The sequence below is a fragment of the Rhinatrema bivittatum genome, chromosome 2 (genome assembly GCF_901001135.1).
Source record: "Rhinatrema bivittatum chromosome 2, aRhiBiv1.1, whole genome shotgun sequence".
Classification (NCBI taxonomy): domain Eukaryota; kingdom Metazoa; phylum Chordata; class Amphibia; order Gymnophiona; family Rhinatrematidae; genus Rhinatrema; species Rhinatrema bivittatum.
In genome coordinates this window covers 664,441,015-664,466,859 of record NC_042616.1, presented here as the reverse complement: position 1 = coordinate 664,466,859, position 25,845 = coordinate 664,441,015, and the positions used below count along the sequence as shown (strand labels likewise).

Sequence of the window (25,845 nt, the reverse complement as noted above, 5' to 3'; positions counted from 1 at the left end):
GCCAACAGATAAAGTGTACCCGATCTGTTCTGTATTCCTAACATTTGTAACCACCAAAGGAATAATGCAGAATCATGAAACTTTTCTTTTTTCCTTTTCTGAGTGTTAAAATAGCTTTGTCATAACTCCCACCTGTATCCTTATATAGAACTGTAATACAATTGATGATTTCATTTTCCAGAGCTGCCAGTTCAGATCTAGCCTAGCAGTGAGAAGAGAAATAATTACTCATCATTCATTTGTAGTAATTTTTCTGCTGTCCATGCATGACTAAATGAACATGTGGTCTTTGCATGCTTAAGGTTAAAAATAAGTGATCATATTCTCTTAACCTATAGCTTCTTACATAAATGCTTATCTTGAGCTTTCAAATGTAAATGTTGCATGCTGTTAGGGCTTTGTTTAACAATATTCATGCTAACCTACTTGGGGGCCTCCAACTGCAGTCTAATGTCCTGGCACCATTCCAGCCATCTTACAGTTTGAACCGTGTGTGGCCAGCAGATTCAGTAAGGCAAGGGGTCCTGTGCAGTTGAAACTGCAAGACTGTTAGAACATTACCAGGCAATCAGAGGTCCCTGCGCAGATTGATGGGAATATTGGCAGTTACCGGTAGTTGTTTTCTGTTTGCACAGCAGCTTATGGAAAATTATTGTGATCTGGCTCTTCTTTTTGGCATTTGGACACAAACTAATATTGGCTAGTAATGATTATTAGAAACTGTTGTTCACTTGAGCAGTTTAATATTTCACAAGTTAGTGTAACATGAACACATTTCACAACAGTTTTTAACACTGACAAAATTAATTGCTTGTATATATTCATGCACTGATAAAGCAAAAATCGAACCCAGGAAAATCCACAGTGTCACACCTAGTAGATGACATCCTAGTGACTTGCATATAACAGAGACTGAAATGTTTGCTACAGGGCTATTCCAATGTATTTATGGAACGCTAAGTGTTTCTTAGGATGTCTCTTCTGTTTTAATCATTGGTCTCATAACTAGGAAATAATTTTTTGTAAATATTTTCCTTTCCAAACCATATTGTGAAGTTAAGAAACATACATTGAATTTAAAAGTGTGCACTTATCTTTTAAAGTCCTTCAACTGAAGTTTGCAAATTCTGTGAGAGATGAGAGCATGAAGAAACGTATATTTTAAAACCCGAGAAATCGCTCAATACACCGTGCGTTTGAGGCTTCATCAGGGGCATCGGGTAAATACTGCGAAAAAATGTCAGTCCCAAGACATGATCATCTTATAAATCAATAAAATTTAAACAAAAGAAACTCGCAGTATTATAACATATATAACCCAGTGGTTATTCACAAAATATATCCCATCAGACTGCATAGAGCATCTTGACATCATAGCTCCCGTCTTTTAAAGGCATGAAACCAGGTTTGAAAAATGAAGGATGCGAAAATTAACCAATAAGAAAACCACACGTACATATATGTCAGAGCAAGCAAAACTCTGAGGCAATAAAATATGGATCTTACAAAATTATTTAAAACAGTACACATTATTGGTAATGTGGTATTTAGTTGATAATTTCTTCAATGTTCATACAAAGTGCTTCAGATTAACGAGTACCAATTGATGGCTTTATTCATACCATTTGGTGATATGGTGTTTAAATTTATAAATCCATCCGTGTTCTAAGCGATTTAAATGGGGAATGTCTCCCACATTGTGAACTTGCACAATAGTCTATTATCGTCCAAGATAATTTTCAAAAGTGTGATGGTAATCCAAACAGTGTCTTACCATAGGTGCCTCTTCTCTTTTAGTTTTTAAGCGGCTTCTATGTTCTCGCATCCTTATTTTAAAGGGTATTGAGGTTCTACCTATATAAAGTAAAGGACACCTAAGTTCCATAAATACATTGGAACAGTCCTGTAGCGAACGTTTCAGTCTCTGTTATATGAAGGTCTCTGGGATTGTCATCTACTAGTTGTGACACATTGTGGATTTTCCTGGGTTCGATTTTTGCTTTATCGTTGATATACTCCTTGGGATAATTGTGGTCTTCTGGTTAGTGATATATTCATGCACTGTGAATCTAATGTAGATTAATTAAAATAGTACTTTCTTCTCATGAAGTAAAACTTTTTTTTTTTTTTATGAAAAGTATGAATTAGTTTGTAATTAATATACCAATATTTCATGCTTCCATGAAGTTTTCATTTAATTGCTTGGGTTCAGCACATACCAATCCCACCTTTCTAAATTGCACAACAGCTAATTTCCAAAGAAATTTTATGGGTTAAAGAGTTTTTTAATGTAAGAAAACCATGTATTCTATAGGCAAGAATTTAATATATAATGTAAGAGCCTTTTTATGACTGTTCTGCATACATGATCACTATATAAAAATTAAAATACTGTTCAAAAAGTGCTTCACTGTACTCTACTGAATTTCAGGAACAATTCAGTATGAGTCCTATTAGCAGTATTCTAATGTCTTAAGTTAAGGCAGGGTATCTTTGTTGCTGCTGAGGGCTAGAAGCAGGGGGAATGAGATGGAACCACAGTTCCAGCACTTCTTTTCAGGCTTAAGAGGCAGAGCAGCAGAGGTGTTCTGCTTCGGGCAGCCTACAGGGAAGAGAAGAGGAGGGGCTAAGTATGAAGCACACAGAGAAGACAGCAGCCATTCTGACCTCTCTAATCCAGCCACTCCTCTCATTCCCCCTCTCCCCCCTCCACTTCTCTTCCCGTATTGCAGAAAACAGAAGGGAAAGGGGTGATATTGAAACAAACGCTGCAGAGCAAAGAACATACCAAAAAGGTTTGAATTAGTAAAAGTTTGAAAGTTGTGAGCAGTAATGCCAATTGTCAAGGCTTCAACCTGGCCTTGATGAATGGCAGTACTGCTCACAACTTTCAAACATATGCTAATTTAACCTTTTTTTGTATCCATTACCAAGAGCTTAATTTCTGGCAGAACAACCTGGATGGCATTCTAGGACCTGAGAAAGCGAACCAGAGCCGGCAGTGTACATCAGATCTGGCTCCCCTAAGGAAACAGAACAGAGCCAGTAGTTGCATGGATCATTTATGGCCCCCCAGCCCTTGGAGGACCCAAAGAAAAACAGTGTTGGAGCAGCTCAGCCTGTGACAAGAGCAGCCACATGGCTTTGATTTGGGGGATGTATAAGAGAGATTTCACACCTGGCCCTGGTTCCGTCCCTTTGCATAAGTCAGACCTGGCCTCTGCTCCATCCATCTCATCCCCTCCACAGTTCCATTTCCTTTTTATCTACAAATTAAACTCTGGCTGGAAGTGAACTGATAGCTCAGTTTTAGGTAAAATTGCAAATATCAAATGTTTGCCACCTAACAACCATAACAAATATTTAACCATCTTCCATTCACTAAGTCATTCTTCCATTTCTGTGCACAATTATCTACCTGTTCCTATGCAGTATTTTGCATTCCCAGACCCTGTCATCTATTCTCTTCCTTGTGTCATAGCACTAGTACCAGCAAAGGTCATGGCTATAATGTTCCACTCCCCTCTGCACATTACACTCCAATACAGATTCTGTGCAATGGTTTACTGAACAGCTCTTCAGTAACAGGGCTGCCCCTTAAGCTTTCTAAAAATGCCAGGTATTTATTCTGTTTTATTCAGTTTTAAACAACACTCTTCTCATAAAAATATAGTGACTTACAAGTATAACAGCATTACAAAATAGCATAGAATAATAGCATATTAGTAATAGCATATAATTACAAAATTTTAGAAACATAATAAAATAAAATTTAACATTTTAAAATACAATAATCTTTCCTCAAAAACAAATTATACCTTAAGCAGCCTGTCACACAGATGTGATGCTTTCTTAAATAATACTCACAAAGGAATGAGCTTAAAGAGCTCTCTGTAGGAGGTGGTAAGCTGTAGAGATAACACCTTTAATAAGATCATACTGTATATCAATTTGCATAGTGTCTAATTTTATTCTTTCTTTCTTCTTACCCCCCTGCTCCTCCAGAGCCAAGGTGTAGAACCTGAACCTTTCCCAAGTCAGGAATCCAGTATTATAATGGAGCAGAAAGCACCAGTCTTTAATCAGCCATATACATCTCAGGCTCCAATGACGCAGGGGAGTTACCCTCCCATGCAGGATCCAAATATTCACTCATTGGAGCAACGCCGCACTTATGCAATGATACGTATGCAGCCCAGGCCTGGTCTCCGACCCACAGGTATGGTGCAGAATGCACCCAATCAGCTGCGACTGCAACTCCAACATAGACTCCAAGCACAGCAGGTACTGTATTATTTTATTAGTATCATACCTCTTAGTATTCCATTGACTATGGCACGTGCTGAACACTGTTTCATCTGGTTTTGTCTTAGCAAATATATTTTTATTTGAAATATTTCTGTAGAACATATGAGTTGCCGCAGATACATTTCTTGGGTGTGAATATACAGGTGTCACTAATAGGTTTTTAACATACAAAATCTTATTATTACTATTTATTATATCTATAGCACTACTCGACAAGCTCTGTACAGATACACATAAGAAACAGTGCTTCAGCTGTGGGACTTAGAATCTAATCAAGACACACAGACAAAACAAGAGGCTTCAGGAAATATAGAAAAGATTGTTAAAATCTCCAAGACTATGATCAGGAAGAGCCAGGATTTAAGATTTAAAAAGCAGTTTAAAAAAGTAGATGTTTGGACAAAATCCCAGGAAATTCATGCTGTAAGTTAAGAAAAATACTTTGGTTTTGCTCCTTAGAGCAATATTTTGAAAATTCATGTGTAGACAGTAAAAGTAAATGTTGTGAAGGTTATAGAAAAAAAAAGGAAAGGAAGTGGCTTGTCCATATGTTGTCATTGAGATGACATATAGACCAGAAGAGTTCTTCTCAAGAAAAGTGCTAATGTTTAGTTAATATTGTGCTACATATTTCAGTCTTTTTTTCTTTTATTTAAAAAAAAATGTAGTATATTTAGCATATTTTTAAAAACTAGTGTCATAGTTTACATGCAAACATAAAACATGATGGCAGATAAACCATGCTCACCAACTACTCAGCTCTGCAATCCTTGCCACTCCGTCAAAGATACTGTCTGCTTGTCCCGTGCTTTCTTGAATTTAGATTCAGTGCCCCCTTCACTGGGAGACTATTCCCTTCAATGGGAGACTATTCCATCACCATTTCTGTACATAACTATTTTATTAGATTGCTTCTAAGTCTACTCCCTTTGACCTTACTCATATGATCCCTCATTCCAGAGTCATCTTCCCATTGAAAGAGGCGTATCTACTGTGCATTGACACCTTGGAAGTATTTAAATGTGTCCATCATATCTTCCCTATCCCACCTTTCCTCTAAGCTATATATGTTTATATCTCTAAATCTGTTGCCATATAATGAAGACCACTGACTATTTAGTTGTCTCTTCTGGACTCACTCCATTCGGTTTATATTCTTTTGAAGATGCAGTCTCCAAAATTGTACACAGTATTCCAAATGAGGTCTCACCAGGGACTTAGACAGGAGCAATGTCATCTTTTCTTTTTTTTCTGCTGACCATTCCTCTCCCTGTCCACCCAAGCATCTTTCTGGCTTTTGTCATCAACTTATCCTCCTGTGTGACCACCTTGAGATCATCAGATGTATCACCCATATATCCTGCTCTTTTTAGTATATATGAAGAATTTCACCCCTCTACTTTACCACTCTCTTTGGTTTCTGCAGCCCAAATGCACAATTTTGCAGATTTTAGCATTACATTTTAGCTGCTGGACTCAAGACCATTGATCAAGCTTCGCTAGATCCTTTTTCATGTTTTCCACACCACCTTGGGTTTCTACTTTGTTGCATATTTTAGTATCATCTGCAAGAAGAAAACTCTTTCCTGATAATCATTCCACAATATCACTTATAAAAATGTTACAGATCTAGAGGACTGATCCCTGTGGCACACCACTGGTGACTCTCTATCGTCATTTATACACTACTTTTGTTTACCTTCCACTCAGCCAGTTTCTAACCCAGTCAGTCATTTTAAGGCCCATACTGATGGCATTCAGTTTATTTATAAGGCATCTATGTGAAACTGTCACTGGTTTTACCGAAATCAAAGTACATTACATCTAGCATTCTCCTCTGATCCAACTCTCTAGTCACCCAATCAAAGAAATTGATCAGATTTGTCTGACATCACGTGCCTCTTGTAAACCCATACTACCTCAGATCTTGTAATTCATTGTATTCCAGAAACTGCACTATCCTTTGTATTAGCTGAAATTCCATTAATTTACTCATCACAGGGTTTGGATTAAATGTTGTGTGGTTCCCAGCTGCTTTCTTACTTCCACTTTTGTGAAGAGGAATCACCTCTGCTTGTCTCCAGTCCTCTGGAACCATTCCCAACTCTAAACAGTATAGAAGAAGTCAGATAGCAGAGCTACTTGAATTTGTCTGAGTTCCCTTAATACCCTCGGATGCATTCTGTCTGACCTCATAAGAAATGCCATGCTGGATCAGACCAAGTTCCATCAAGCCCAGCATCCTTTCTCTGATAGTGGCCAATCCAGGTAGAAAGTACCTGGCAGAGCCCATAAAGTAGATAAATTAGATCTGTTTCCTATTATTCCTGGGGATAGTGTTAGCATTTTTTAGTCTTCCTGACTAATATATTATGGACTTTTCTTTCAGGAGCTTGCTCAAGCCTCTTTTAAACCCCACTGTGCTGATCTCATTGACATCTTCCGACAGCAGATTCAATAGCTAGATTGTGTTGAGTGAAAAAGTACTTTCTATAATTTGTTTTGAATCTGCTGGTTGCTAGTTTCATGACATATCCTTTTGTTTTAGTATTTTTTGAAAGAGTAAATAACCGTCCTTTATTTACCCATTCTACCCCATTCATGATTTTATAAACTGCTATCATGTCCATTCTCAGTCCATTCTCAGCCAGCTCATCATAGGAAAGCTGTTCTAGTCCCTTTATCATTTTTATCATCCTCCTTTGCATCTTTATAGTTCCACTATTAGAAGAGGGTGACCAGAACTGCACATAGTACTCAAGGGGTGATCGCACCATGGCTGGATACAGAGGCAATATATTTTCTGTTTTTTCCTGCAGATAAGCAGGCTGAAATAGTCATGCTGTCTGGGAGCGATCCCTGGTGGCTCAATGCAGGAACTTCTCTTAGAACGTTGAAAGATATGCTTCTGCACACCTGCGCAGTACCTTCCTACATGTCTGCCTGCAACGCCTCAGTTTTTTGCTTTCCCGTGCAGAAATGGTCGTGGGTTCTTCTCTGTCTTGCCTCTTCTAATAGTTTTCTTTTTTCATCTCTCTTTTCTTTACCTAGACAAACCCGCAACAGCACTTTTCAGTGCTATCATGGCTCCTAAAGCTCCTGGGTTTAAATTTTGCCAATGCGGCAAAATCATGTCCATCGGTGTCTATTGCTGCCTAGGGCCAGACCAGGACCAGGCATCCTGCTGGGACTGGCAACAGGATGTCCCCCTGGGCCCAAGCGTCAGTGGGCTATTAGAATTATGGAGCTGAAAAATTCACAGATTTCAGGCTCCTCCCAGAGATCGGCACACTCTTCTCCAGAACGGGAGCCCAAAAGGCTAGATGGCCAGAGACGAGCATCCTCTCTGCAACCTTCCTCCAATAAGTCGCACTGGGCCATATCCCCGAAGGACTGGGCAGGGGAGAAGAGGTCAGGCCTCAGCACCGGGAACATGTGCCAGCCCTCTTGCATAGAGTGCGTTGATCTTGGAGCCACCGGCCAGAGACACATGCAGGGCCACACCGCTGATCCTGACACATCACATTGCCCGCAGCAAGTCTCTCAATGCTAAGTATCGTACGAAGCATAGGGCCACTGGATCGGATCCTGTGGCGCCGAAGCGAGCCTCCAAATCATCGACACAAGGGGCACCGAAGCACGCAGCAAAGCTTTTGATGCAGCCGGCGCCGAAGCACCCATTTTCAACGCCGACTCTGCCGGGAAAAGCCAAGTTCTACCACTACACTTTGACACACCCGACGCATCAGCGCCATGCGCCACATGACTCAATGAGAGAGAGCAGCTTGCACCATTCTAGGGCTCCACCAACACTCTTGACCCTCTCCGATGTTGAGGACTCTGGACCCTAGGAGGTGGACGCTATATGCAAACCTGCGTATTCCTCCCCCCTCTCCTGGGTCTTCGACAGGCATACCCTCAGATCCCCCTGAGGATCCCCCGGAAACCACGTCACCACCAGAAGATCTGTCCTACTCCAGATTTGTAGAGAAAGTGAGCGCCGTCCTCAGCTGGGAGACCAAAAAACTACTGGACCCTAGGGATAAAGTTCATGTCTTACTCAAGATTTTTGACGTACCGGCGGAGCTCACTTCCCTGCCTGCACATTCAGTCCTGGTCGCAGTTATGGACAGGGCATGGGAATCTCCGTTCTCAGCGCCTGTCACTTCTAGAACGACAGAGCTCAAGTTTAGAAAGAGAAAGTCATTCCACTATGGCCTAGTCCAGTTGCCGCATGGATCTGTGGTGGTGGAATCCACCATGAAGCGAGCCAGAAAGACCAGACTGTACTCCCAGCTCCCCTCCAGGTAAAGATAACCGTTACCTAGATGACTTTGGGGGGAAAAAGGTATTCCAGGGATCGATGCTGAATGCAAAAATTCAGTAGCATCAATTATACATTACCCAGTATCTCTATGAATGCCTTCAGATCCTGAAGTCAGAGGAAGACCAAGGTGCAGGTAAATTGACCCCAGAGATGGGGCATTACTGACATGGAAGAAAGGCTCCAACATCTGCTTCGCACAATCTATGAAGGGTTTTGACACGTCGGCTTGGACTTCCGCCACAGCCATTACAGCCAAAAGGATAGCCTGGCTGCGAGTGAGTGCCATTCGTATGGATGTTCACAAGAAGCTGGCGGACAAGCTTCGGGAAATGGTTTCCCAGTTAAAAGAGCAAAGTGTAGTAGTGTCCTTTTTCACGTCTCCAACGGAACAGTCACTGCCAAAGCGATACTACTCCACCTTCCGGAAGCCGTTCTATCCCAGGCAGTCCTACAGGCCTTTTTTTCATCATATAGGCCCTCGTACCAACCACAAAGACCACAGCAACAACAGCCCCAGCAGAGAAATTGTAGTCACACCCAGCACCTGCAGAAACTGGTGCAGAGCACGGGACAGAAGCCTCAGCAATCTTTTTAAAAGCACCTGGCCACAGCTACAGGAAGTTGGGCAGCCATCTAGCTTCCTGCGCTCAGGCATGGGCACATATAGACCGTTTGGGTTCTGAACATTGTCCAGAATTGTTACCACCTAAACTTCAAGTCCAAGCTCGCGTTACCACACCTAGCTCCTTCCCCCAAGGGTGTGCAGGACTTTCCCCTCCTCTTGCAGGAAGTTCATTTACTACTCCACCAGTGGGCCATTCAGGTGGTGCCTCTGCAGTAACAATTCTAAGGGTTCAGCTCCCAATTCTTTCTTATTCCCAAGAAATGTGTGGAACAATGACCTATTCTGGACTTGCATGTCCTCAATCGCTTCATTTGCCGGGAGAAGTTCAAGATGACTTCCCTCAAAACTATTTTGCCTTTTCTGCAACCCAATGACTGGATGTGTTCCTTGGACCTCAAGGATGCCTATGCCCACATACCAATGCACCCCTCTTCCTGGCACTACCTTTGTTTTCAGGTCAACACTAGACACTTCCAATACAGAGTGCTGCCATTCGGCCTATCCTCAGCCTATGGCCTATCTTCGGAAAAGATAGGCCATAGGCTGAGGCCTATGGCCTATCTTCGGAAAAGAGGACTAAAGCTCTTTCTCTGCCCGGATGACTGGCTTCTCATCGCCCCAAGCCCAGAATGTCTGCACACATACCAACTTCAGACAATAACCTGCTTGGAGCAGCTGGGATTTATCATCAATTACGAGAATTCTCATCTGGACCCCTCTCATAGGCGCCATCATCAGTAAGAACCTATACAAAGCCTTCCTTCCTGAAGACAGGATTTGCACCTTCTGGGAGCTCGTTTCGACTTTAAAGAGCCTTTCCTGCCCCACAGCACGCCAAGTTCTCACGTTGCTAGTTCACCTGGCAGCGGCCATGTATAAGGTCCCATACATACGTCTTTATATGTGCCAACTTCAGTGGGGACTGAAGTCCCAGTGGTCCCAACAATCCCATCCCATGTCAAGGACGATGAATCTAACTCGCCCGATATTGTCAGACCTCAACTGGTGGCTGCGACCAGGAATTTCTCCAATCTGGAGCAACTTTCTGAACTCCATCTTACCAGCTAGTCCTAACCATGGATGTTTCCACCAAGGGTTGGGCAGCTCATGTAGTACACTTCAAGAACCAAGGCCTTTGGTCTCCCTCAGAAAAACGTTTTCAAATCAATCTGTTGGAACTCTGAGCTATTCGATATGCAGTCCATGCCTTTGTTCGCCTTCTTCAACACAAAACCGTCATGATTTACATGGACAATCAGGTAGCCATGTTCTACATCAACAAGGAAGGCGGGTCAGGTTCCAAACTGCTTTGCAGGGAGTCAGTGCTCATTCTGGAGTGGGTGCTGACTCAGTCCATCAATTGCAAGCCACTTATCTACCCGGAGTAAGAAACATGGAAGCAGACCGGCTCAGCAGAATCTTTAATCCCCACGAGTGGGAGCTGCATCCAGAAGTGGTGTCCTCCCTCTTCCACAGGTGGGAACTTCCGATGATAGATCTCTTCACCACCAAACAAAATGTGAAGTTACTGGTATTCTGTTCCCTGTACCCCAGCTCCCAGCAAGTGGCTCAAGATGCCTTTCTGTTTCACTGGGAGGGATCGTTGATGTATGCGTGCTCCCCGATTCCACTTATCGCACAGGTGTTACAAAAAATGCATCGCAGAGGAGTCAGATCTTATCCTCATAGCACCGGCGTGGCCCAGACAGCCGTGGTATGCCTACCTCGTGCACCTCTCCTTTCAACCATCAATCCTTCTTCCTCGCATACCGGATGACCTAACACAAGAAGACAGGATGCTTCTTCATCCCAAACAGGAGTCCCTCCATTTGACGGCATGGAGATTGAAAGGGAGGTATTGAGCCATCTGCCCATTTCACTGGAGGTACAGGATATTATTATTTCCTCACACAGACCGTCCACGCAGAGGAATTATGCAGCTAAGTGGACGCGATTTTGCCGCTGATGTATATCTGCATCCCTGGACCCTTTTCAGTGTTGTCCGGAACGCTTGCACTCCTTGTATATGTTGGAACTAGCAATCTTGTCCATCAGACTACACCTCAGCACTATTACGGCCTATCACCCCTCTGTTCAGGGTGCCTGTATTTCCACGCACCCCTTCATCTCTCAGTACATGAAAGGGGCTTTGCAACTATGCCCTACGGTTACACACCCAGCAGTCCCATGGATCCTAAACGTAATCCTGGAGGTGCTGATGCATCCACCGTTTGAGCCAATGCAGTCATCCTCATTGAAATTTCTCACGTGGAAGGTCCTCTTTCTAGGAGCAATAACTTTGGTGCGGAGGATCAGTGAGCTTCAAGCGCTGGTCCATCACACGCCCTATCTTCAATTCTGCCATGACAAGGTCACCCTTCGAACACACCCATCCCTCCTACTGAAGGTGATCTCAGCGTTCCATCTCAACCAAACCATAACTTTGCCAACCTTTTTTCCCACATCCGCATGCCTCCAGCCGATAAGCCCTGCTGCATACCTTAGATTGCTTGTAGTAGGCCAACGCTCTTTTGCAAAGGACTAGTACACCCACCAGACATTCTCAACTCTTTCTGTCCTACAACCTGAATGTTCCGGGACTTCCAGTAACTAAATGTACCTTAGCAAATTGGTTAACCCAGTGCATCAAGTTCTGCTTTTCGGCTGTGCGAAAAGCTGCCTTCCAAAGTCAAAGCACATCAGCTGAGGGTGGTCGCTGCGTCAATTGCACATCTGCAACAAGTGCCAATTCAGGACATCTGCAAAGCAGCTACATGGTCTTCATTGCATACATTCACATCTCATTACTACCTCCATCAATATGTCAGTACCGACGCATCTATGGGGCAGGAGATATTACGTTATTCTACCAACTCTTGAACTGTCCACAACCTCCGGGGCACGCTGCACAGCAGATCCTACTCCCTTACGAGCATCCACAATCTACCTGCTCATTTCTGAGCTAGGGACTCCCAGACACCATGGCTAATTCAGCCTGCTTATCTATGGGGAAAAAAAACAAGTTTTCTTACAGTAAACTGTTTTCCGTAGATAGCAGGATGAATTAGCCATGCGTCCCCACCCTCCTCCTTGGACAGTTCTATCTTCTGCCTGCTCTACCTTCCAGCAACTACCACTGCCCTATGCTCTATGGGGCGGATTTTCAGAGCCCTGCTCGCGTAAATCCGCCCAAAACCGGGCGGATTTACGCGAGCAGGGCCCTGCGCGCCGGGAAGCCTATTTTACATAGGCCTCCCGGCGCGCGCAGAGCCCCGGGACTCGCATAAGTCCCGGGGTTCTCCGAGGGGGGCGTGTCGGGGGCGTGTCGGGGGGCGGGCCCGGTCGTTGCGGCGTTTCGGGGGCGTGTCGGCAGCGTTTTGGGGGCGGGTACGGGGGCGTGGCTACGGCCCGGGGCGGTCCGGGGGAGTGGCCGTGCCCTCCGTACCCGCCCCCAGGTCGCGGCCCGGCGCGCAGGAGGCCCGCTCGCGTGCGGGGATTTACGCCTCCCTCTGGGAGGCGTAAATCCCCCGACAAAGGTAAGGGGGGGGTTTAGACAGGGCCGGGCGGGTGGGTTAGGTAGGGGAAGGGAGGGGAAGGTGAGGGGAGGGCAAAGGAAAGTTCCCTCCGAGGCCGCTCCGATTTCGGAGCGGCCTTGGAGGGAACGGGGGTAGGCTGCGCGGCTCGGCGCGCACCGGCTATACGAAATCGATAGCCTTGCGCGCGCCGATCCAGGATTTTAGCGGATACGCGCGGCTCCGCGCGTATCTACTAAAATCCAGCGTACTTTTGTTTGCGCCTGGAGCGCAAACAAAAGTAGGCTATTCGCGCTCGTTTTAAAATCCGCCCCTGTGCTTTTTCCCAGGGCAAGCAGGATGATAGTCCTCACATGTGGGGTGACGTCATCAGACGGAGCCCTGTCACGGAACACTTTTGTCAAAGTTTCTAGAACTTTGACTGGCACACTGAGCATGCCTAGCATGCCATAATCCCTGTGGCCACAGGGGTCTCCCTTCAGACTCTTTTTTTTTTTTTTTTTTTCCGCGCTGCAGTTTGCCTCATGGGTTAGGAACTATGAGATTTCTCTCACCTTTTTTCCTCACGGAAAAACTTGAAGTTTTACTTCTCTAAAAGTTCCCTGGCAAGGGTCTCCCATTGTATAGGTTTCCTCCGATGCTCAGTGAGTACTTTTCCCGTGTCTCTGGTTGGTTCCTGCCGCCTTACCATTTGGTTCCCGCAGGCCACCAACCGTTTCGCACCCTTTTTACCGACATGGCAACTGGGTTTAGAATGTGTCCAGAGTGTCCGCGAACAACGTCCATCATGGATCCTCACACTGTGTGTGTTCTGTGCCTGGGCTCGTCACATGATGTCCGTCGGTGTCCCGAATGCGCCCAAATGACTCCAAAAGGCAGACGTGCCCATCTGGATAAGATGGAGACACTCTTCAAATCAAAGTTAACTCCATCGACTTCTGCACAGTCATCACCGGCGAGTAAAGGTCCTTCCACCGACAAGTCTTGCTGGAAGTGGCAAGGAGACTGTGACTGTCTGTCAGACGCCATCCAGGGCATCAGTAGCGTCATCCTCTGTGCCGGGGAAAGACCGGACCGAGCACCGAGAGAAACATTGCCACTGGCACAGAAGCAATTCCACTGCCAGTGCCGGCACCAACATCACAGCGGCATCAATGGCCATCGAGTCGCCTTCGAAGAGGAGCCCACATCCTCGTCTGCACCCAAGACCCCGAGGCGTTCCCCACTGACATTGTTGCCGGGTACTGTTCCTCCATAAACTCCTGTGGAAGAGCCAGTAACACCTAGCCTGCTTCCCCCTGTAGCTGCGCTATCCACACCAGCTTTCAGGGAGGAACTAGACAACTTTGTCCGCCAGGCAGTCCCCGATGCCTTCCGAAACCTGCAACTGCCATTGATGCCGGCCCCCATACCGGCACTGACCCCAGAACCATCGATGTTTGCACCATTGCTGGACCGACTCAATTCCCTCATCGGTGCTTTCCCGACTCAGCCCTTCCATCAGCACAGAGACTGCCATCGAGAACTCTGCAGCTCCCGATACCCATTCTGGGCTCCTCGGAGGATGACGACATTGCTTCCAGTCCAACTCCATCTCCAGGTCCATCGATGCCGGAACCTTTCAAGGTCCATCGGGGCTCTCGGGCCCTAAATGTCCACCATTCCCCTTCCATCGATGCCAACATACTCTGGAGTGTTGGACATTCTCGCTCCTTCCGGATCTCGACATGAGACTCCCTGTGACCCATGGGAGGATGTGGATACAGATACCTCTACATCAGAGGACTTGCTCTGAGCCTTCTCCTCCAGAGGAAAGACGGCGGTCTCCTCCCGAAGACCCTTTCTTTTGCCAACTTTATCAAGGAAATGTCTGAAACATCCCCTTCAATCTAGTGACGGAGGAGGACACGTGTCACAAGACCTTGGAGGTTCTGCAGTTTGTTGATGCCCCCAAGGAAATTATGGCCATTCCAGTGCATGAAGTCCTGTTGAATCTCCTACACCGCCTATGGGAGCATCTTGGCACTGTTCCACCAGTAAACAGGAAAACAGATGCAACATATCTAGTTTAACATGCTCCAGGCTTTCAAAAACCACAACTGCCTCATCAGTCTGTTGTGGTGGAGTCTGCACAGAAAAAGGCAAAACGATTATGTCCGCATTCCTCAGCTCCTCCTGGTAAGGGCCAGAAGTTCTTAGATGGACTGGGTCGGAAAATTTTCCAAGGCTCCATGTTGGTATCCCATATAGTCGCCTACCAGCTATATATGACCCAGTACCAAAGAAACCTTTGGAAACAAGTCCAAGATTTCGCAGACTCCTTGCCTCAACAACAACAAGAAAGCCTGACTCCCATTATCCACAAGGGCCTCGAAGTATGAAGTAAAAGTGGCATATGACTCCTTCAAGACTGCTTACTGGTTGTCAGCAACAGGAATCAGTGCTAGAAGATGGGCCTGGCTAAAAGCTTCTGATTTAAGACCTGAGGTCCAAGACAAGCTTGCTGATCTCCCGTGCACTGGAGACAATCTCTTTGGTGATAAAATACAAGATGCAGTGACTCAGTTGAAAGACCACACGAGACCCTATGTCAATTTTCTAGTCACGAAAGACGCTCCCTCCTCATCCCACAAAAGCATGAGAAGGGACCCCAGAAGACCATTCTACCGCTCACGCAAATACTATCCTCCTGCATCTAGAGCGAGACCAGCCAGAGCCCCTCAGAAAAGACATACACGCCAGCCCAAAGCACCCAGAGCACAGCCAGCCCCACAAGCTGGTCCAGCCTCCAGAATTTGATGCATTTCCAGAGAACAGCGGCCACTCGTCCATGAACCCAAACCCAGAAATACCCATAGGAGGCCGATTGCACCACTTCAAAAACAACTGGTGCCTCCATAACGGATCAATGGGTAATATCCATCATAGCCCAGGGTTACCGTCTAAACTTCCTCACAGTACCCCCGGACTCTCCACCCAATCCACTGTGGGCCCGAAAAGACCACACATTGCTTCTAGAGTCAGAACTTTCCACCCTTCTGCGAACCAGGGCCATAGAAGCCATCCCCCTGACACAGAGGGGCAGAGGGTTCTACTCACATTATTTTCTGATTCCAAACATATTGGGCGGTCTCCGCCCCATCCTAGACCTCCTCAATCTCAACAAATTTCTTCAAAAAGAAAAATTCAGGATGTCATATCGCCATATTCCCCCATCACCGCAAATACCTGCGCTTCATAGTGGGTCATAAGCATTTTCAATATCGAGTTCTGCCATTCGGTCTGGCCTCAGCACATCGAGTGTTTACAAAGTGCCTAGCAGTGGCTGCCGCACATCTACGCAGAAACACCGTACACATGTTTCCTTACCTGGATTACTGGCTAATAAAGAGTCGGTCCAAGCAAGGAGCTCTCAACTCTCTAAAGCTCACTATGAATCTTCTACACTTGCTAGGATTTCTGATGAATTACCAGAAATCCCACCTGAATCCATCTTACCTCCTTACCTTCATTGGAGCAGATTTGGACACCACAGTTGCAAAGGCCTTCCTGCTCAACGACCCCGCGGACATACTCTCCAAGTTGGCTAAATCTCTGCGCACATACAAAGCAGCCTCAGCCCATCAATTCCTCATATTGCTGGGCCACATGGCTTCCATGGTACACGTCCCTCCTATGGCCAGGTTAGCCATGAGAATAACTCAATGGACTTTGAAATCTCAGTGGCTCCAAGCCACTCAGCTTCTTTCATCCCAGATCCATGTAACTGACCAACTGGTCTGTCACTTCTCTGGTGGACAAACAAATCCAAATTGCAGACAGGTCTACACTTCCAGCAACCAATTCCTCAAGTGACCTTAACCACGGCCACATCCAACTTGGGTTGGGGAGCTCATGTGAACAACGTTCAAACTCAAGGGACTTGGACACAACTCGAAGCAAAGTTTCAAATCAACTTCTTAGAGCTTCGAGCCATACGTTGTGCTCTATATGCATTCCAGGACTGCCTTTCACACAAGACTGTTCTCATACAGACAAACAATACGGTTGCAATGTGGTACTTGAACAAACAGGGAGGCACAGGCTCTTACCTCCTCTACCAAGAAGCTGTGCAGATCTGGGCCTGGGCCCTTGCACACTCCAAGCATCTCCGGGCCACGTATCTGGCGGGCATACAGAACGTAGTAGCAGATCGCCTCAGTCGGTTTCCATCCCCACGAGTGGTCTCTGGATCCCGGTGTAGCGAGCAAAATCTTCCAATGCTGGGGTCAACCAACCATCGACCTCGTTGCATCTGAACTGAATCACAAAGTGGACAGTTTCTGCTCCCTGCACAGGCAACAAAACACGTTAGCCATGGACGCCTTCACTCACCCCTGGAAAACATATCCTCCAATACCACTGATAGCCAAAACTCTCATGAAGCTACAACAGAATAAAGGATCAATGATACTCAGCCCCTTATTGGCCTCGACAAGTATGGTTTCCCATGCTTCTCGACCTCTCCATCCGAGAACCAATTCCCCTGGCCACAGTGCCCAATATCATAACTCAGAACCATGGCATGTTACGCCACCTGAACCTTCAGACCCTATCCCTCACAGCCTGGATGTTGAAAGCCTGATCCTACAACTGCTCAATCTTTCAACTAAGGTCTCTCAAGTGCTTGTAGCTTCACAAAAACCTTCCAAACGAAAATCCTATCTTTCTAAGTGGAATAGATTTACCATGTGGTGCACGCAAAAAGGTATCGACCCCTTTTCCTGCCCCACTCCATCTCTATTAGACTATCTCTGGCACCTTTCAGACTCTGGTCTCCAGACTTCCTCGGTAAGGGTACACCTCAGTGCCATCTCAGCGTACCACAAGGGAGTAGGAGATGCCCCAATAACAGCGCAACCCCCTTGTGAGTCGGTTCATGAGGGGCTTACTTCAACTTAAGCCCTCTCTACGGCCACCAGTTACTGAATGGGACCTAAATGTAGTACTTGCAAGACTCATGCGCCTCCCTTTGCACTCCTGCGATGTTAAATTTCTTACATGGAAAGTTCTTTTCCTAGTAGCCATTACATCTGCTCGAAGGGACAGTAAGTTACAAGCCCTTGTCACCTACTCACCCTATACAAGGTTCCTCCATGACCGAGTGGTCCTCTGTGCTCTCCCTAAGTTCCTTCCCAAGATGGTAACAGATTTTCACCTGAATCAGTCTATAGTCTTGCCCACCTTTTTCCCAAGGCCTCACTCTCACCTTGGACTGTAAACGTGCACTTGCATTTTACCTAGACCGCACTGCAGTCCATAGGAAAGCCACCCAACTCTTTGTTTCTTTCGATTAAAAACAAACCGGGAGTTGCAGTGGGCAAACAAACTCTCTCCTACTGGCTAGCAGACTATATCAAATTCCGCTATGAGAAAGCAGGCCTTCCCCTTCAGGGACTAGTGAAGGCATACTCAGTAAGGGCCATGGCAATGTCAGTAGCACACTATCATTCAGTCCCACTTGCTGAGATCTGTAAAGCTGCAACATAGACACCTCTACACACATTTGCAGACATTACTGCTTGGACAAGGAAGGACATCAAGACTCTGCCTTTGGCCAATCCGTCTTGAAGAACTTATTTCAGTATAATCCCAACTCCTTCCACATCCACCTGCTGTGATTTTCAGGCTGCCTCATTTTTACCAACAATACACCAGTTGTGCCTGTTGCACAAGTTCTACGCTGTTGGTCAAAACAAATATGAGTCAGCCTTTAGCGTGCTAATCACCCACATGTGAGGACTACCATCCTGCTTGTCCTGGGAGAAAGCAGAGTTGCTTACCTGTAGCAGGTGTTCTCCCAGGAAAGCAGGATGAAGTCCTAATGAAACTCACTTGCCACCCTGCGGAGTTGGGTCCAAAATCGTTTTATTATTTTATTTTTCGCTCGCACATTTTGGCCACAGGGATTATGGCATGCTGGGCATGCTCAGTGTGCCAGTCAAAATTCTAGAAACTTTGACAAAAGTGTTCCGTGACAGGGCTCCATCTGACGACATCACACCATATGTGAGGACTACATTCTGCTGTCCTGGGAGAACACCTGTTACAGGTAAGCAACTCTGCTTTCTCACAAACTGAGGCGATGCAGGCAGATGCGCGGGAAAGTACCGCACATGTGTGCAGAAGCACGTCTTTCAATGTTCTGAGAGAAGTTCCCTCATCAAGCCGCCAGGGGCGCTTCCAGACAGCATGGCTAATTCATCCTGCTATCTACAGAAAATACCGTTTACGGTACAAAAACTTGCTTTTATCCTCCATTCCTTTTCAGATCATTCCTATTTGTTTTTTTGACTGCTGCTGCACACTGAGCCAAGGATTTCAATGTATTAACGAAAAGGACTCCAAGGTCCTTTTCTTGGATGGTGATTTCCTAATACAAAACCCAGCATTGTGTGCCTGTAGTTGGGATTACTTTTTCTTATGTGTATCATTTTGCAGTTTTCCCACATTAAATTTCATCTACTATTCGGCTGCGAATCTCACAAGATCCCTCTGTAGTACATTTCAATCTGCTGCTGCTGCTTTAACAACTTTGAACAATTTTGTATCATCTGCAAATTTGATCCTCATTTATCATTCCCTTTTCCAGATCATTTATGAATATGTTAAACCACACAGGTTCTAGCACAGATCCCTGTGGTACTTGAGTAATGATCTTTCTCTATTTGAAAACTGATCATTTAGTCCTACCCTCTTGTTTCTTTTAACCAGTTACCAATCCGCTATAGGACATTGCCTCTTATTTCATGACTTTTTAATTTTCCATGGAGTCTGTCATGGGGGGTGCTTTGTCAAATGCCTTCTGAAAATCCAAATACACTATAACTGGCTCATTTTTACATATTTGTTTATGCCTTCAAAAAAACTCTGATAAGACTTCCCTTTGCTAAAACTATGTTGATTCTTCCCCCATTAAGCCATGTCTCTCTATATGGCCAATGATTTTGTTTTAAGAATAGTTTTTACCATTTTGCCTGACACCAACATCAGGTATATCTGTCTGTAGTTTTCCCGTCGATAGCAGGGCTGAATTAGCCATGCTGTCATGGGATCTGTCAGTCAGGTCTGGGAGGCGGAGCTTGTCAAAGCAGAGATCAGAGCTTTGTTCTCTGCGGCTGCATGTGTGTTCCCATGCAGGAAAGTAACGGAATCTCCTCAGTCTGTTCTTTCCATGCAAGGAAAGAACAGACTGCAGTGGGGCTTGAAACGTCAATGGAAACAGCACTCGCAACCATTGACACAGAAGATATCGTTGACCGCCGAAATGAGAAAAGATTTAACATGGTGGCTCCTAGACTCCACCCTATCCAAGGGAGCATTGTTCAGTTCCCCTCCTCACAACGCAGTATTAACCACAGATGCGTCTCACAAGGGCTGGGGTGCACATCTCGAGATTTACGAAACACAAGGGTTATGGACAATCTCGGAACAAAACTTGCAAATAAATTTATTGGAACTCAGAGCAATTCGGAATGCATTACAAGTGCTCCAAGACCACCTGAAAGGACGCAGGGTAATGATCTACATGGACAATCAAGTGGCGATGTTTTACATCAACAAACAAGGAGGGTCCGGTTCATGGTCCCTTTGCAAGGAGACCCTGACAATCTTCGAACATGCTCACAGAAATTGCATACATCTCCAAGCAACTTACCTACCAGGAGTTGCAAACACAAGAGTGGACAGGCTAAGCCGCATATTTCATCCTCATGAATGGGCACTCAATACAGAAATAGCCCAAGACATATTCATGCACTGGGGGACACCTTCGATAGATCTCTTTGCAATGGAGATCAATGCTCAAGTTCCCAATTTCTGCTCGATAAGACCAAGCCAATTCAGGATCGCTCAAGATGCCTTCCTCATCCCGTGGACGACAGGTCTCCTGTACGCCTTTCCTCCCATACCACTCATAACGAGGACAATTCAAAAGTGCATAGCAGACAAAGCTCAACTGATACTCATTGGCCTGGCCGAGGCAACCATGGTACAGTTTCCTTCTCCGACTATCCATCATGGATCCAATTCGGTTACCGAATTGCCAAGATCTTCTCTGCCAAGATCAAGGGACGCTTCTACACCCACTACACTCATCTCTCCACTTGACAGCATGGAGAATGAGAGGCTCCTTCTAACAGAACAGAGAATTTCCACTTCGGCACAATTCATCTTGTTAGAATCCAGGAAACTCTCAACGAGGAAAAATTATAGCTATAAATGGAAACGTTACTCTACCTGGTGCATTTCCAAAGGTGTACCACCGTTGGACTGCTCACCTGAACTACTTATAGACTATCTTCGTACACTATACACAGCTGGTCTAGCAACATCATCCATCAGAGTTCATCTCAGTGCTATAGGGGCATATCATAGACCAGTTAACAATATTCCTATATCCAATCACCCATTACTATCTCGTTTCATTAAGGGACTAACTCACCTTCGTCCTCCAATCTCTAAGCCTCCACTTCCATGGAACCTCAATATAGTTCTGGAACAGCTCATGCTTTTTCCGTTTGAACCCATGGACTCGGCACATATTAAATACCTCACATGGAAAGTTGTATTCCTTGTTGCAGTAACATCGGCACGAAGAGTTAGTGAATTACAGGTCTTGGTCCATTATTCTCCATATTTGCAATTTCAAAAGGTAGTTCTCAGAACTCACCCATCCTTCCTACCAAAAGTGGTTTCTCAATTCCATCTCAATCAGATCATGGAATTACCCACCTTTTTCCCTAACCTCATGCAAATGATAGGGAAAAACTACTGCACACACTAGATTGCAAAAGAGCTTTAGCATACTACAAAGAAAGGACAAACTCAGACTCCCGTGTTTCTCAACTCTTTGTCTCCTTTGACCCAAAGGCACCTGGATTACCAGTGGCTAAACGCACCATCTCCAGCTGGATAGCACAGTGCATCAAATTCTGTTACGATAAACAGAATTTACAGCTATATTCAGAACTTAAAGCTCACCAAGTCAGAGCAGTAGCAGCCTCATTGGCACACCTAAAGAATGGCAACCCATAGACATTTGTAAGGCAGCTACATGGTCATCGCTGCATACCTTCACATCTCATTACTGCCTTGATCAACAAGCAGCCACTGCTGCGAAGATATAGGACAAGCAATACTGCAATCTCTATCCTCCTATCCATGGTGACTGCCACACTGTTAATGATCACATACAAACATACATATCAGAAACAACGTGATTGGGAGCTTGGGACTCCCATGACAGCATGGCTAATTCAGCCCTGCTATCGACGGGAAAAAGCAAGTTTTCTTACCGTAAACGGTGTTTCCGTAGATAGGATGAATTAGCCATGCTGACCCACCCTCCTCCATGGCAGTCACCAAGTCTTTGACTACAATACAGCTTAATCACAGACTGAGGAGATTCTGTTACTTTCCTGCGCGGGAACACACGCACAGCCGCAGAGAACAAAGCTCTGATCTGTGCTTTGACAAGCTCCGCCTCCCAGACCTGATTGACAGATCCCATGACAGCATGGCTAATTCATCCTGCTATCTACGGAAACACCGTTTACGGTAAGCAAACTTGCTTTTCCTGGATCACCCTTAGAGACCTTTTTAAAAATTGGTATCACATTGGCCACCTTCCAGGTTTCAGGTATTGTGGCTGTTTTAACAGATTACTTGTAACATGATAGCAGTTTCATGTTTTAGGTCTTTTAGAATTCTGGTGGTGGGTGCCATCTGGTCCTAGTGATTTGTTACTCTTTAGTATGTCAGTCTGAACTATTATATCCTCCACTATCAGAGATATTTGTTTTAGTTTTTACTTGTTTTTGTTAAAATTAGTATATTTTATTTATAAGAGTAGGGATTATAATGATATAATGTATTTTTATTCTTTCTATTATCTTTTTTAACTTCTGTTGTTAATTTGATTTTAATTTATTTTATTTTATAATTTTTATTTTATTTGATTTAAATTTAATTTCTGGTTAATTTTTCCTTTATAATTTGTCTCTTGTAAACCGTCTTGATCAAACTAGTTTGAAAAGACGGTATAGAAATATTTTTAAATAAATAAATAAATAGTTGCTCAGAATCTCTGCCATTTATTTATTTAAATAATTTATATTCCACTACATCCAGGAATTTCCTGTCTTGTGCAGAGTACAATTAAACATAAACATTCATTTTACTTCTTACAGAATCTGAAACATTTAAAAAATAATATAAACATAGAACAACAAAATCAATATTAAATATTTAAAGCATAAAAATAAAACAGGCCCCTCTTATATTGTGACTCTCCTACCTAATCATGAAAGAATGTTTCAGGTGTGGATATGTAACCAAGGCAAAGAATTCATTCAGTGTTTCTGCTATATCCTTGTCCTCCCAGAGCACCCCTTTTGTCCCTCAGTTATCTAATGAACCATCTGACTCCCTTATGGGCTTTTTGCTTCAATGCACTTGAAAAAGGTTTTATTGTTAGTTTTTTCCTCACTGGCAAACTTCTCAAAATCTTTCTTGGCCTGTCTTTGTTCAGTTTTATATTTAACTTGCAGAGCATATGTTCTTTCCTATTTTCATCATTTGGGTCTGCTTTCCATTTTGTGACTGATGTCATTTTAGCTTTAACTACCTCCAGAACTTTACCATTAAACCATGCTGGCAGCCATAGAAACATGATTGCAGAAAAAGACCGATGGCCCATCAAGTCTGCCCATCCGTCCAGTCAATTCAGTACTATAATTCTCATCACTTCCTTAGAGATCCCCTGTAATTATTCTTGAATTCAGATACTGTTTTTGTCTCAACCATTTCCACTGGGAGGCTGTTCTACACATCCACCACCCTCTCTGTAAAGACGTATTTCCTAAGGATTACTCCTGAGTCTACCCTCTTTCAACCTTATCTCATGACCCCTATTTCTAGAGCCTCATTTTCATTGAAAAAGACTCATCTCCTGTGCATGGAAACCTTTAGATATTTGAATGTCTCTATCATATCTCACCTTTCTTCCAAGGTATACATGTTTAGATCTTTTTCTAACTCCATATGCTTTAGAATGAATACTATGGTCCATTTTAGCAGCCACCCTCTGGATCAACTCCATCCTGTTTATACATAGTATTCCAAGTGAGATTTCACTAGGGACTTATACAGGGGCGATATCACCCCCTTTTTTCTGCTGACCATTCCTCTCCCTATTCAACCAAGAGTTTGGCCTTTACTGTCACTTTGTGCACCTGTTTGGCCACCTTAAAATCATGAGATACAGTTACCACCAGATCCCATTCTTCCTTTGTGCTTAGAAGAATTTCATCTCCAATACGTTACCTTTCCGTTGGGTTTTTGCATCCTAAATGCATTACTCTGCATTTTATTTTAGCATTAAATTTTAGCTGCCAGTTCTTAGATCATTCCTCAACCTTCGCTAGATTCCCTCCTCATGTTTTCCACTCCTTGGCTGTCCCCACCCTATTACAGATTTTGGTATCATTTGCAAAAAGACAAACCTTTCCAGACAACCCTTCCATTATGTCGCTCACAAAACTTTTGAAAAGAACCAGTGCAAGGACTGATTCCTGAGGCACATCGCTAGTAACAATCCTCTCCTCAGAGAACACTCCATTTACCACTACCCTTTGTCGCCTCCCACTCAATAAGTTTCTGACACAGTCACTCAAGAATCCATACTAAGGGTGCACAATTTGTTTATAAGTCTTCTGTGCAGAACTGTGTCAAGGGCCTTGCTGTAATCCAAGTATACTACATCTAGGACTATCCCTTGATCCAATTCTCTGGTCACCTGATCAAAAAAATTGATCAGATTCATTTGAAAAGAGTTACCTCTGGTAAAACCATGCTGCCACGAACCTTTCTATCCATTGGATTCCAAAAATTGCACTATCCTCTTTCTTAGCAGCAATTCCATTAGTTTACTCACCACAGAGCTCAGACTAACTGGCCTGTAGCTCCCAGACTCCTCCTTACTTCCACTTTTATGAATAGGAACCACATCCGCCCTTTTCCAGTCCTCCGGAACTACCCCAGACTCTAAGGAAGCATTGAAAAGGTCAGCCAGTAGGGCTGCTAGGACATCTCTTAGGACCCCTTGGATGTATCCCAACCGACCCCATCACTTTATCTACATTGTTTAGTTAGCTCCTCATAAACAAACTATTCTGAAAATCGATTGAGGTTTACCTCACATCCAGTCTTGTGTGGTGTTTTTTTTTTTTTTATGTGGTCCTTCCACAGTGAACACCGAACAGAAATATTTGTTAATCAATTTTTGCATTTTCATCATCAGCCTCTACATATTCCTTCCCTTCATCTTTGAGTCTCACAATGCCACTTTTACACTTCCTTCTATCCACTAACACATCTAAAAAAAAAAAAAAAAGTCTTGACCCCCTATTTTACCATATTTGCTATTTTTTCTTCTATTTGAATTTTCGCATTCCTGACCACTTTCCCAGTTTCTCTTAATTTTTCCGGATATTGTCACCTGTCTTCCTCTTTCTGTGATCTCTTATAATTTATGAATGCTAACTTTTGCTCCCTTACCTTTTCAGCTACTCCTTTAGAAAACCAATATGGTGGGGTTTTTTTTTTTATCTCTTCCCTTTATTTACATTTCTAACAAAAAAGAGTTTCCCTTATATCTCCTTTTAGTTTTTCCTACTGCCTTTCTACTTCCCCTAGATTTTCCAACCAACTAACTACTCCTGGAGGTACTCCCCTATTTTGAAAAACGTAGTTTTCCTGGAGTCTAGGACCCTTGCCTTAAAATGAATCTTAATCTCTTGCGCCCTAATGTTGAACTATTATCTGGTTCCCAACTAATGTCGAATGTCGGCATATAAAAATAAATAAATAAATAAAACATCAGAAATATTGTCTCTGTTGGCAAGCACCAGGTTTAGTATAGCCCCCTCCCATTTGAGTTCTGATACCAGTTGACAGAACAGTTCTTCTTACAGAGAATCCAGGATCTCTTTGCTTCTGGAAGATACTGTAAT

General features: G+C 44.3%; 1 protein-coding gene across 1 annotated transcript in view; it reads left to right on the top strand.

Moving 5' to 3' along the window:
• The window catches only part of NCOA2 (nuclear receptor coactivator 2), a 649,459-nt gene that overhangs the window by 531,412 nt on the left and 92,202 nt on the right, over positions 1–25,845 (top strand). Inside the window, 1 exon segment of the mRNA XM_029591446.1 lies at positions 4,006–4,284. Within this exon segment, the coding sequence (XP_029447306.1) occupies positions 4,006–4,284 (279 nt within the window).